The sequence below is a fragment of the Heptranchias perlo genome, unplaced genomic scaffold (assembly GCF_035084215.1).
Source record: "Heptranchias perlo isolate sHepPer1 unplaced genomic scaffold, sHepPer1.hap1 HAP1_SCAFFOLD_88, whole genome shotgun sequence".
NCBI lineage: Eukaryota > Metazoa > Chordata > Chondrichthyes > Hexanchiformes > Hexanchidae > Heptranchias > Heptranchias perlo.
In genome coordinates, this window is record NW_027139918.1 from 1,379,703 (window position 1) to 1,394,726 (window position 15,024).

The window sequence follows — 15,024 nt, forward strand, 5'->3', positions numbered from 1 at the left end:
GAGTGTATTAATATTTGCAGGGTTTCCAGAGATTATCCTGTTATTTGCAAGAGACCTGGAGACAATATGAATCGTTAGAGGGGGATTCAGATACTGTGCTAATATTTACAGGTGATCCAGAGACGGTGCTAATATCTACAGGGGATCTCGAGACGGTAGTAATATTTACAGGGGATCCAGAGACGGTACTAATATTTACAGGGCTTCCAGAGACGGTACCAATATTTCCAGGGGTTCCAGAGGCGACACTAATATTTACAGGGGATCCAGAGACAGTACCAATATTTATAGGGGATCCAGAGACGGCAGTAATATTTACAGGGGATCCAACGACAGGAGTAATGTTTACAGGGGATCCAGAAACAGTACTAATATTTACAGGGGATCCAAGGACAGTACTAATATTAATAGGGGATCCAGAGACAGTACTAATATTTAAAGGGGATCCAGAGACGGTACTAATATTTAAAGGGGCTCCAGAGACGGTACTAATATTTACAGTGGATCCAGAGACAGTATTAATATTTGCAGGGTTTCCAGAGATTCCAATATTATTTGCAAGGGAACCAGAGGCAACACCAATCGTTGTAGGGGGATCCAGAGACGGTGGTAATATTTACATGGGATCGAGCGACGGTCCTAATATCTACGGGGGATCTGGAGACGGTACTAATATTTACAGGGATCCAGAGACGGCAAAAATATTTACAGTGGATCCATAGAAGGTAGTAATATTTACAGTGGATCCAGAGACAGTATTAATATTTGCAGGGTTTCCAGAGATTACACTATTATTTGCAAGAGAGCCAGAGGCAATATCAATCGTTATAGGGTGATCCAGCGACGGTGCTAATATTTACAGAGCTTCCAGAGACGGTACTAATATTTACAGGGGATCCAGACACAGTACCAATATTTACAGGGGATCCAGTGACGGTACAAATATTTACAGGGATCCAGAGACGGCAAAAACATTTACATGTGATCCAGAGACGATACTAATATTTACAGTGTATCCAGGGACAGTATGTATATTTGCAGGGTTTCCAGAGATTACACTATTATTTGCAAGAGACCCAGAGACAATATCAATCGTTGTAGGGGGATACAGAGACGGTGTTAATAATTACAGTGGATCCAGAGACGCTACTCATAACTACAGGGGATCAAGCGACGGTACTAATATTTACAGGGGATCCAGAGACGGTAACAATATTTCCAGGGGTTCCAGAGACGGCACTAATATTTGCAGGGGATCGAGGGACAGTACTAATATTTACAGTGAATCCATGGACAGTACGAATATTTACAGAGGATCCAGAGACAGTACTAATAATTACAGGGAATCCTGAGACAGTACTAATATTTACAGGGGATCCAGAGACAGTACAAATAATTACAGGGGATCCAGAGACGGTACGAATATTTACAGGGCTTCCAGAGACGGTAACAATATTTCCAGGGGTTCCAGAGACGGCACTAATATTTGCAGGGGATCGAGGGACAGTACGAATATTTACAGGGAATCCATGGACAGTACGAATATTTACAGAGGATCCAGAGACAGTACTAATAATTACAGGGAATCCTGAGACAGTACTAATATTTACAGGGGATCCAGAGACAGTACTAATAATTACAGGGCATCCAGAGAAAGTTCGAATATTTATAGGGAATCCAGAGACTGTAGTAAAGTTTACAAGGGATCCAGAGACAGTACGAATAATTACAGGGGATCCAGAGACTGTACTAATATTTACAAGGGATCCAGAGACAGTACTAATATTTACCGGGGATCCAGAGACAGTCCTAATAATTACAGGTGATCCAGAGACTGTACCAATATTTACAGGGGATCCAGAGACGGCACTAATATTTCCAGGGTATCTAGAGACAGTATTAATATTTACAAGGAATCCAGAGACAGTACTAATAATTACAGGGGATCCAGAGAATGTACTAATATTTACAAGGATCCACAGACTGTAGTAATATTTAAAGGGGGTCCAGATTCTGTACTAATATTTACAGGGGATCCAGAGACTGTACGAATATTTACAGGGGATCCAGAGGCAGTACTAATAAATACAGGGGATCCAGAGACTGTACTAATATTTACAGGGGATCCAAGGACAGTAATAATATTTACAGGGGATCCAGAGACAGTACTAATATTTACAGGGGATCCAGTGACGGTACTAATATGTACAGGGGATCCAGAGACAGTAGAAATATTACAGGGGATCCAGAGACGGTACTAATATTTACAGGGGATCCAGAGACGGTACTAATATTTACAGTGGATCCAGAGACAGTATTAACATTTGCAGGGTTTCCAGAGATTCCATTATTATTTGCATGAGACCCAGATGCAATATCAATCGTTATAGGGGGATCCTGAGACGGTGCTAATATTTGCAGGGGATCCAGAGACGGTGCTAATATTTACAGGGGATCCAGAGACGGTACTAATATCTACATGGGATCTAAAGCCTGTACTAATATTTACAGGGCTTCCAAAGACGGTTCTAATATTTACAGGGGATCCAGACACGGTAATAATATTTACAGGGATGCAGAGACGCCAAAAATATTTACAGGGGGTCCAGAGAAGGCACTAATATTTACAGTGGATACAGAGAGAGTATTAATATTTGCAGGGTTTCCAGAGATTATCCTATGATTTGCAAGAGACCTGGAGACAATATGAATCGTTCGAGGGGATTTCAGATACTGTGCTAATATTTACAGGTGATCCAGAGACGGTGCTAATATCTACAGGGGCTCTCGAGACGGTAGTAATATTTACAGGGGATCCAGAGACGGTACTAATATTTACAGGGCTTCCAAGACGGTACCAATATTTCCAGGGGTTCCAGAGGCGACACTAATATTGACAGGGGATCCAGAGACGGTACCAATATTTACAGGGGATCCAGAGACGGCAGTAATATTTACAGGGGATCCAAGGACAGTACTAATATTAATAGGGGATCCAGAGACAGTACTAATATTTAAAGGGGATCCAGAGACGGTACTAATATTTAAAGGGGCTCCAGAGACGGTACTAATATTTACAGTGGATCCAGAGACAGTATTAATATTTGCAGGGTTTCCAGAGGTTCCACTATTATTTGCAAGGTACCCAGAGGCAACATCAATCGTTGTAGGGGTTCCAGAGACGGTGGTAATATTTACATGGGATCGAGCGACGGTCCTAATATCTACGGGGGATCTGGAGACGGTACTAATATTTACAGGTCTTCCAGAGACGGTAACAATATTTATAGGGGATCCAGAGACAGTACTAATATTTACACGGGATCCAGACACGGTACAAATATTTACAGGGATCCAGAGACGGCAAAAATATTTACAGTGGATCTATCGAAGGTAGTAATATTTACAGTGGATCCAGAGACAGTATTAATATTTGCAGGTTTTCCAGAGATTACACTGTTATTTGCAAGAGAGCCAGAGGCAATATCAATCGATATAGGGTGATCCAGCGACGGTGCTAATATTTACAGAGCTTCCAGAGACGGTACTAATATTTACTGGGGATCCAGAGACAGTACCAATATTTACAGGGGATCCAGTGACGGTACAAATATTTACAGGGATCCAGAGACGGCAAAAACATTTACAGGTGATTCAGAGACGATACTAATATTTACAGGGGATCTATAGACAGTACTAATATTTACAGGGAATCCCGAGACTGTACTAATATTTACAGTGGATCCAAATAGATTACTAATATTTACAGGGGATCCAGAAACAGTACTAATAATTACAGGGGATCCTGAGACTGTAGTAATATTTACAGGGATCCAGAGACTGTACTAATATTTACAGGGCATCCAGAGACTGTACTAATATTTACAGGGGATCCAGAGACTGTACTAATATTTACAGGGGATCCAGAGACAGGACTAATAATTAGAGGGGATCCAGAGACTGTACTAACATTTCCAGAGGAACCAAAGACAGTAGTAATATTTACAGGGGATACAGAGATGGCACAAATATTTACAGGGATCCAGAGACGGTACTAATATTTACAGGGGATCCAGAGATGGCACAAATATATACAGGGATCCAGAGACGGTACTAAAATTTACAGAGGATCCAGAGACGGTACTAATATTTACAGGGGATCGAGTTACAGTGCTAATATTTACAGGGGATCCAGAGACAGTACTAATATTTACAGTGAATCCAAATACATTACTAATATTTACAGGGGATCCAGAGAAAATATCAATCGTTATTGGGCGATCCAGAGATGGTGCTAATATTTACAGGGGATCCAGAGACGGTACAAATATCCACAGGGGATCTAGTGACGGTACTAACATTTACAGGGGATCCAGAAACAGTACCAATATTTGCATTGGATCCAGTGACGGCACTACTATTTACAGGGGATCTATAGACAGTACTAATATTTACAGGGAATCCCGAGACTGTACTAATATTTACAGTGGATCCAAATACATTACTAATATTTACAGGGGATCCAGAGACAGTACTAATAATTACAGGGGATCCTGAGACTGTACTAATATTTACAGGGCATCCAGAGACTGTACTAATATTTACAGGGGATCCAGAGACTGTACTAATATTTACAGGGGATCCAGAGACAGGACTAATAATTAGAGGGGATCCAGAGACTACTAACATTTCCAGAGGAACCAAAGACAGTAGTAATATTTACAGGGGATCCAGAGACAGTACAAATATTTACAGGGGATCCAAGGACAGTACTAATATTACAGGGGAACCAGAGACAGTACTAATATTGACAGAGGATCCAGTGACGCCACTAATATTTACAGGGGATCCAGAGACGGTACTAATATTTACAGGGATCCAGAGACTGCAAAAATATTTCCAGGGGATCCAGAGTCAGTACTGATATTTTCAGGGGATCCAGAGACGTTACTGATATTTACAGGGGACCCAGAGACGGCACTAATATTTACAGTCGATCCAGAGACAGTATTAATTTTTGCAGGGTTTCCAGATATTCCACTATACTGTGCAAGAGACCCAGAGACGATATCAATCGTTATAGGGGGAACCAGAGATGGTGCTAATATTTACAGGGGATCCAGAGACGGCACTAATATTTACAGAGGGTCCAGAAACGGTACTAATATTTACAGGGCTTCCAGAGACGGTACCAATATTTACAGGGGATCAAGAGACGGTACGAATATTTACAGGGGATCCAGAGACGGCACTAATATTTACAGGGAATCGAGAGACAGTACTAATATTTACAGGGAATCCAGAGACTTTACTAATATTTACAGGGGTTCCTAAGACAGTACTAATATTTACAGGGAATCCAGGGACAGTACTAATAATTACAAGTGATCCAGAGACTGTGCTAATATTACAGGGATTAGATACTGTACTAATATTTAAAGGGGATCCATATTCTGTACTAATATTTACAGTGGATCCAGAGACTGTACTAAGATTTACAGTGGATCCAGAGACAGTACTAATAATTACAGGGGAACCAGAGACTGTACTAATATTTGCAGGGGATCCAAAGACAGTACTAATATTAACAGGGGATCCAGTGACGGTACTAATATTTAAAGGTGATCCAAGGACAGTACTAATATTAACAGGGGATCCAGAGACAGTACTAATATTTACAGGGGATCCATTGACGGTACTAACATGTACAGGGGATCCATAGACAGTACTAATATTTAGAGGGGATCCAGAGACGGTACTAATATTTACAGTGGATCCAGAGACGGTACTAATATTTACAGTGGATCCAGAGACAGTATTAATATTTGCAGGGTTTCCAGTGATTCCACTGTTATTTGCAAGAGACCCAGAGGCAATATCAATCGTTATAGGGGGATCCAGAGCTGATGCTAATATTTACAGGGGATCCTAAGACAGTACTAATATTTACAGGGAATCCAGAGACAGTACTAATAATTACAGGGGATCCAGAGACTGTCCTAATATTTCCAGGGATCCAGAGAATGTACTAATATTTAAAGGGGATCCAGATTCTTTTCTAATATTTACAGTGGATCCAGACACTGTTCTAATATATACAGTGGATCCAGAGACAGTACTAATAATTATAGGGGATCCAGAGACTGTACTAATATTTACAGGGGAACCAAAGACAGTCGTAATATTTACAGGGGATCCAGAGACAGTACTAATATTTACAGGTGATCCAGAGACAGTACTAATATTTACAGGGGATCCAGAGATGGTACTAATATTTACAGTGGATCCAGAGACGGTACTATTATTTACTGGGGTTCCAGAGACCATCCTAATATCTACATGCGATCTGGAGACGGTACTAATAATTACAGGGCTTCCAGAGACGGTACCAATATTTGCAGGGGATCCAGAGAGAGTAATAATATTTATAGGGGATCTACTGACGGTGCTAATATTTACAGGGGATCCAGAGACGGTACTAATATTTACATTGGATCCAGAGACGGCACTAATATTTACAGGGAATCCAGAGACAGTACTAATAATTACAGGGGATCCAGAGACTGTACTAATATTTACAGGGATCCAGAGACAGTACTAATATTTAAAGGGGATCCAGATTCTGTACTAATATTTACAGGGGATCGAGAGACAGTACTAATATTTACAGGGGATCCAGTGACGGTACTAATATTTAAAGGGTATCCAGAGACAGTACTAATATTTACAGGGTATCCAGAGACTGTACTAATATTTACAGTGGATCCAGACACTGTTCTAATATTTACAGTGGATCCAGAGACAGTACTAATAATTACAGGGGATCCAGAGACTGTACTAATATTTACAGGGGAACCAAAGACAGTCGTAATATTTACAGGGGATCCAGAGACAGTCGTAATATTTACAGGGGATCCAGAGACAGTACTAATATTTACAGGGGATTCAGAGACGGTCCGAATATTTTCAGTGGATCCAGAGACGGTACTAATATTTACAGTGGATCCAGAGACAGTATTAATATTTGCAGGTTTTCCAGAGATTCCACTGTTATTTACAAGAGACCCAGAGGCAATATCAATCGTTATAGGGGGATCCAGAGATGGTGCTAATATTTACAGGGGTTCCAGAGACCGTAGTAATATCTGCATGCGAGCTGGGGACGGTACTAATAATTACAGGGCTTCCAGAGACGGTACCAATATTTGCAGGGGATCCAGAGAGAGTAATAATATTTATAGGGGATCCAGTGACGGTGCTAATATTTACAGGGGATCCAGAGACGGTACTAATATTTACATTGGATCCAGAGACGGCACTAATATTTACAGGGAATCCAGAGACAGTACTAATAATTACAGGGGATCCAGAGACTGTACTAATATGTACAGGGATCCAGAGACAGTACTAATATTTAAAGGGGATCCAGGTTCTGTACTAATATTTACACGGGATCCAGAGACTGTACTAATATTTACAGGGGATCCAAAGATAGTAGTAATATTTTCAGTCGATCCAGAGACAGCATTAATTTTTGCAGGTTTTCCAGATATTCCACTATTATTTGCAAGAGACCCAGAGACAATATCAATCGTTATAAGTGGATCCAGAGATGGTGCTAATATTTACAGGGGATCCAGAGACGGTACTAATATTGGCAGGGGATCCAGAGACGGCACTAATATTTACAGGGTATCTAGAGACAGTACTACTATTTACAGGGAATGCAGAGACTGTAGAAATATTTACAGGGGATCCAGAGACAATATCAATCGTTATTGGGGGATCCAGAGATGGTGCTAATAATTACAGGGGATCCAGAGACGGTACCAATATTTACAGGGGATCCAGAGACGGCACTAATATTTACAGTGGATCCAGATACGGTACCAATATTTGCAGGGGGTCCAGAGACGGCACTAATATTTACAGGGAATCCAGAGGCTGTACTAATATTTACAGTGGATCCAAATACATTACTAATATTTACACGGGATCCAGAGACTGTACTAATATTTACAGGGGATCCAGAGACTGTACTAATATTTACAGGGATCCAGAGACTGTACTAATATTTTCAGGGGATCCAGAGACTGTATTGATATTTTCAGGGGATCCAGAGACTGTACTAATATTTACAGGGGATCCAGAGACAGTACTAATAAATACAGGGGATCCAGAGACTGTACTAATATTTACAGGGGATCCAAAGATAGTAGTAATATTTACAGGGGATCCAGAAACACTACGAATATTTACAGGGTATCCAAGGACAGTACTAATGCTAACATGTTATCCAGAGACGGTACTAATATATACAGGGATCCAGAGACTGCAAAAATATTTCCAGGGGTTCCAGAGTCAGTACTAATATTTACAGGGGATCCAGAGACGGTACTAATATTGGCAGGGGATCCAGAGACGGCACAAATATTTACAGGGAATCTAGAGACAGTACTATTATTTATAGGGAATCCAGAGACTGTACTAATATTTACAGGGGATCCAGAGACTGTACTCATATTTACAGGGGATCCAAAGACAGTAGTAATATTTACAGGGTATCCAGAGACATTACGAATATTACATGGTATCCAAGGACAGTACAAATATTAACATGTGATCCAGAGACAGTACTAATATTTACAGGGGAACCAGTGACGGTACTAATATTTACAGGGGATCCAGTGACGGCACCAATATTTACAGGGGATCCAGAGACGGTGCTAATATTTACAGGGGATCCAGAGACGGTACAAATATTTGCAGGGGATACAGTGACGGCACCAATATTTACAGGGGATCCAGAAACGGTACTATTATTTCCAGGAGATCCAGAGTCAATGCTAATATTTACAGGGGATCCAGAGTCGGTACTAATATTTAAAGCGGATCCAGAAACGGTACTAATATTTACAGGGCTTCCAGAGACGGTACCCATATTTACACGGGATCCAGAGACAGTATTTATATTTGCAGGGGATCCAGAGACAGTATTTATATTTACAGTGGATCCAGAGACAGTATTAATATTTGCAGGCTTTCCAGAGATTCCACTATTATTTGCAAGAGACCCAGAGACAATATCAATCGTTATAGGGGGATTCAGAGATGGTGCTAATATCTACAGGGGATCCAGAGGCAGTACTAATATCTACAGGGGATCGAGAGACGGTATTAATATTTACAGTGGATCCAGGGACGGCACTAATATTTACAGGCGATCTAGAGACAGTACTAATATTTACTGGGAATCCAGAGACTGCACTAATATTTACAAGCGATCCTGAAACAGTACTAATATCTACAGGGAATCCAGAGACAGTACTAATAATTACAGGGGATCCAGAGACTGTACTAATATTTAAAGGGGATCCAGATGCTGTACTAATATTTACAGGGGATCCAGACACTGTACTAATACTTACAGGGGATCCAGAGACAGTACTAATAATTACAGGGGATCCAGAGAATGTACTGATATTTACAGGGGATCCAAAGTCAGTAGTAATATTTACAGGCGGTCCAGAGACAGTACTAATATTTACAGGGGATACAAGGACAGTACTAATATTAACAGGGGTTCCAGAGACAGTACTAATATTTACAGGGGACCCAGTGACGGTACTAATATGTACAGGGGATGCTTAGACAGTACTAATAGTTACAGGGAATCCAGAGACAGTACTAATAATTATAGGGGATCCAGAGACTGTACTAATATTTGCAGGGATCCAGAGACTGTACTAATATTTAAAGCGGATCCAGATTCTGTACTAATATTTACAGGGGAGCCAGAGACTCGACTAATATTTACAGGGAATCCAGAGACTGTACTAATATTTACAGGGGATCCTAAGACAGTACTAATAGTTACAGGGAATCCAGAGACAGTACTAATTATTATAGGGGATCCAGAGACAGTACTAATATTTACAGGGGATCCAGAGACAGTACTAATATCTACAGGAGATCTAGAGACGGTACTAATATTTACAGGTGATCCAGAAACGGTGCTAATATTTACAGGGTTTCCAGAGGCGGTACCAATATTTAGAGGGGATCCAGAGACGGCACTAATATTTACAGGGGATCTAGAGACAGTGCTAATATTTAGAGGGGATCCAGAGACGGCACTAATATTTACATGGGATCCTAAGACAGTGCTAATAGTTACAGGGAATCCTGAGACAGTACTAATATTTCCAGGGGATCCAGAGAAAGTACGGACATCGACAGGGGAACTTGAGACGGTCCTAATATTTACAGGTGATCCAGAAACGGTGCTAATATTTACAGGGCTTCCAAAGGCGGTACCAACATTTACAGGGGATCCAGAGAGCGCACTAATATTTGCAGGGGATCCAGAGACGGCACTAATATTTACAGGGGATGCAGAGACGGCACTAAATTTTACAGGGGATCTAGAGACAGTACTAATATTTACAGGGAATCCAGAGACTTTACTAATATTTACAGGGGATCCTAAGACAGTACTAATATTTACAGGGGATCCAAAGACAGTAGTAATATTTACAGGGGATCCAGAGACATTTCTAATATTTACAGAGGATCCAAGGACAGTACTGATATTAACAGGGGATCCAGAGACAGTACTAATATTTACAGGGGATCCAGTGACGGTACTAATATTTACAGGGGAACCAGAGACGGTACTAATATTTACAGTGGATCCAGAGAGAGTATTAATATTTGCAGGCTTTCCAGAAATTCCACTGTTATTTGCAAGAGACCGAGAGGCAATATCAATCGTTATTGGGGGATCTAGACAAGGTGCAAATATTTACAGCGGATCCAGAGACGGTACTAATGTTTACAGGGATCCAGAGACGGGAAAATATTTACAGGGGATCCAGAGACGGTACTAATATCTACAGTTGATCCAGAGACAGTATTAATATTTGCAGGGTTTCCAGAGATTAAACTATTATTTTCAAGAGACCCAGAGACAATATCAATCGTTTTCGAGGGTCCAGAGATGGTGCTAATATTTACAGGGGATCCTTAGACAGTACTAATATCTACAGGGGATCTAGAGACGGTACTAATATTTACAGGGAATCCAGAAACGGTGCTAATATTTACAGGGCTTCCAGAGTCGGTACCAATATTTACAGGGGATCCAGAGACGGCACTAATATTTACAGGGGATCCTAAGACAGTACTAATAGTTACAGGGAATCCAGAGACAGTACTAATAATTATAGGGGATCCAGAGACTGTACTAATATTTGCAGGGATCCAGAGACTGTACTAATATTTACAGGGGATCCAGACACTGTACTAATACTTACAGGGGATCCAGAGACAGTACTAATAATTACAGGGGATCCAGAGAATGTACTGATATTTACAGGGGATCCAAAGTCAGTAGTAATATTTACAGGCGGTCCAGAGACAGTACTAATATTTACAGGGGATACAAGGACAGTACTAATATTAACAGGGGTTCCAGAGACAGTACTAATATTTACAGGGGACCCAGTGACGGTACTAATATGTACAGGGGATGCTTAGACAGTACTAATAGTTACAGGGAATCCAGAGACAGTACTAATAATTATAGGGGATCCAGAGACTGTACTAATATTTGCAGGGATCCAGAGACTGTACTAATATTTAAAGCGGATCCAGATTCTGTACTAATATTTACAGGGGAGCCAGAGACTCGACTAATATTTACAGGGAATCCAGAGACTGTACTAATATTTACAGGGGATCCTAAGACAGTACTAATAGTTACAGGGAATCCAGAGACAGTACTAATAATTATAGGGGATCCAGAGACAGTACTAATATTTACAGGGGATCCAGAGACAGTACTAATATCTACAGGAGATCTAGAGACGGTACTAATATTTACAGGTGATCCAGAAACGGTGCTAATATTTACAGGGTTTCCAGAGGCGGTACCAATATTTAGAGGGGATCCAGAGACGGCACTAATATTTACAGGGGATCTAGAGACAGTGCTAATATTTAGAGGGGATCCAGAGACGGCACTAATATTTACATGGGATCCTAAGACAGTGCTAATAGTTACAGGGAATCCTGAGACAGTACTAATATTTCCAGGGGATCCAGAGAAAGTACGGACATCGACAGGGGAACTTGAGACGGTCCTAATATTTACAGGTGATCCAGAAACGGTGCTAATATTTACAGGGCTTCCAAAGGCGGTACCAACATTTACAGGGGATCCAGAGAGCGCACTAATATTTGCAGGGGATCCAGAGACGGCACTAATATTTACAGGGGATGCAGAGACGGCACTAAATTTTACAGGGGATCTAGAGACAGTACTAATATTTACAGGGAATCCAGAGACTTTACTAATATTTACAGGGGATCCTAAGACAGTACTAATATTTACAGGGGATCCAAAGACAGTAGTAATATTTACAGGGGATCCAGAGACATTTCTAATATTTACAGAGGATCCAAGGACAGTACTGATATTAACAGGGGATCCAGAGACAGTACTAATATTTACAGGGGATCCAGTGACGGTACTAATATTTACAGGGGAACCAGAGACGGTACTAATATTTACAGTGGATCCAGAGAGAGTATTAATATTTGCAGGCTTTCCAGAAATTCCACTGTTATTTGCAAGAGACCGAGAGGCAATATCAATCGTTATTGGGGGATCTAGACAAGGTGCAAATATTTACAGCGGATCCAGAGACGGTACTAATGTTTACAGGGATCCAGAGACGGGAAAATATTTACAGGGGATCCAGAGACGGTACTAATATCTACAGTTGATCCAGAGACAGTATTAATATTTGCAGGGTTTCCAGAGATTAAACTATTATTTTCAAGAGACCCAGAGACAATATCAATCGTTTTCGAGGGTCCAGAGATGGTGCTAATATTTACAGGGGATCCTTAGACAGTACTAATATCTACAGGGGATCTAGAGACGGTACTAATATTTACAGGGAATCCAGAAACGGTGCTAATATTTACAGGGCTTCCAGAGTCGGTACCAATATTTACAGGGGATCCAGAGACGGCACTAATATTTACAGGGGATCCTAAGACAGTACTAATAGTTACAGGGAATCCAGAGACAGTACTAATAATTATAGGGGATCCAGAGACTGTACTAATATTTGCAGGGATCCAGAGACTGTACTAATATTTAAAGCGGATCCACATTCTGTACTAATATTTACAGGGGATCCAGAGACTCGACTAATATTTACAGGGAATCCAGAGACTTTACTAATATTTACAGGGGATCCTAAGACAGTACTAATAGTTACAGGGAATCCAGAGACAGTACTAATAATTATTGGGGATCCAGAGACAGTACTAATATTTACAGGGGATCCAGAGACAGTACTAATATCTACAGGAGATCTAGAGACAGTACTAATATTTACAGGTGATCCAGAAACGGTGCTAATATTTACAGGGTTTCCAGAGGCGGTACCAATATTTACAGGGGATCCAGAGACGGCACTAATATTTACAGGGGATCTAGAGACAGTGCTAATATTTACAGGGGATCCAGAGACGGCACTAATATTTACAGGGGATCCTAAGACAGTGCTAATAGTTACAGGGAATCCAGAGACAGTACTAATATTTCCAGGGGATCCAGAGAAAGTACGAACATCGACAGGGGAACTAGAGACGGTCCTAATATTTACACGTGATCCAGAAACGGTGCTAATATTTACAGGGCTTCCAAAGGCGGTACCAACATTTACAGGGGATACAGAGACGGCACTAATATTTGCAGGGGATCCAGAGACGGCACTAATATTTACTGGGGATGCAGAGACGGCACTAATTTTTACAGGGGATCTAGAGACAGTACTAATATTTACAGGGAATCCAGAGACTTTACTAATATTTACAGGGGATCCTAAGACAGTACTAATATTTACAGGGGATCCAAAGACAGTAGTAATATTTACAGGGGATCCAGAGACATTACTAATATTTACAGAGGATCCAAGGACAGTACTAATATTAACAGGGGATCCAGAGACAGTACTAATATTTACAGGGGATCCAGTTACGGTACTAATATGTAGAGGGGATCCAGAGACAATACTAATATTTACAGGGGATCCAGAGACGGTACTAATATTTACAGGGGATCTAGAGACAGTATTTATATTTGCAGGGGATCCAGAGACAGTAATAATATTTACAGGGGATCCAGTGACGGTACAAATATTTTCAGGGGATCCAGAGACGGTACTAATAATTACAGGGGATCCAGACACGGTACTAATATTTACAGTGGATCCAGAGACAGTATTAATATTTGCAGGCTTTCCAGAGATTCCACTATTATTTGCAAGAGACCCAGAGACAATATCAATCGTTATAGGGGGATTCAGAGATGGTGCTAATATCTACAGTGGATCCAGAGACAGTACTAATATCTACAGGGGATCGAGAGACGGTATTAATATTTACAGTGGATCCAGGGACGGCACTAATATTTACAGGCGATCTAGAGACAGTACTAATATTTACTGGGAATCCAGAGACTGCACTAATATTTACAAGGGATCCTAAAACAGCACTAATATCTACAGCGAATCCAGAGACAGTACTAATAATTACAGGGGATCCAGAGACAGTACTAATATTTACAGGGATCAGAGACTGCACTAATATTTACAGGGATCCAGAGACTGCACTAATATTTAAAGGGGATCCCGATGCTGTACTAATATTTACAGGGGATCCAGACACTGTACTAATATTTACAGGGGATCCAGAGACAGTACTAATAATTACAGGGGATCCAGAGAATGTACTAATATTTACAGGGGATCCAAAGTCAGTAGTAATATTTACAGGGGATCCAGAGACAGTACTAATATTTACAGTGGATACAAGGACAGTACTAATATTAACAGGGTTTCCAGAGACCGTACTATATTTACAGTGGACCCAGTGACCGTACTAATATGTACAGGGGATGCAGAGACAGTACTAATATTTACAGGTGATGCAGAGACGGTACTAATA

The 15,024-nt window shown here is 40.7% G+C and overlaps 1 protein-coding gene across 1 annotated transcript in view; it reads right to left on the reverse strand.

Annotated features, from left to right (window-relative positions):
• The window catches only part of LOC137319599 (uncharacterized), a 91,207-nt gene that overhangs the window by 12,047 nt on the left and 64,136 nt on the right, over window positions 1-15,024 (reverse strand). The window contains exons 19-22 of the mRNA XM_067981697.1: window positions 6,809-7,108; window positions 5,640-5,909; window positions 1,971-2,043; window positions 110-398 (exon numbers count right to left, since the gene is read on the reverse strand). Of these exons, the coding sequence (XP_067837798.1) occupies window positions 110-398; window positions 1,971-2,043; window positions 5,640-5,909; window positions 6,809-7,108 (932 nt within the window). The remainder of the gene's footprint in view (window positions 1-109; window positions 399-1,970; window positions 2,044-5,639; window positions 5,910-6,808; window positions 7,109-15,024) is intronic.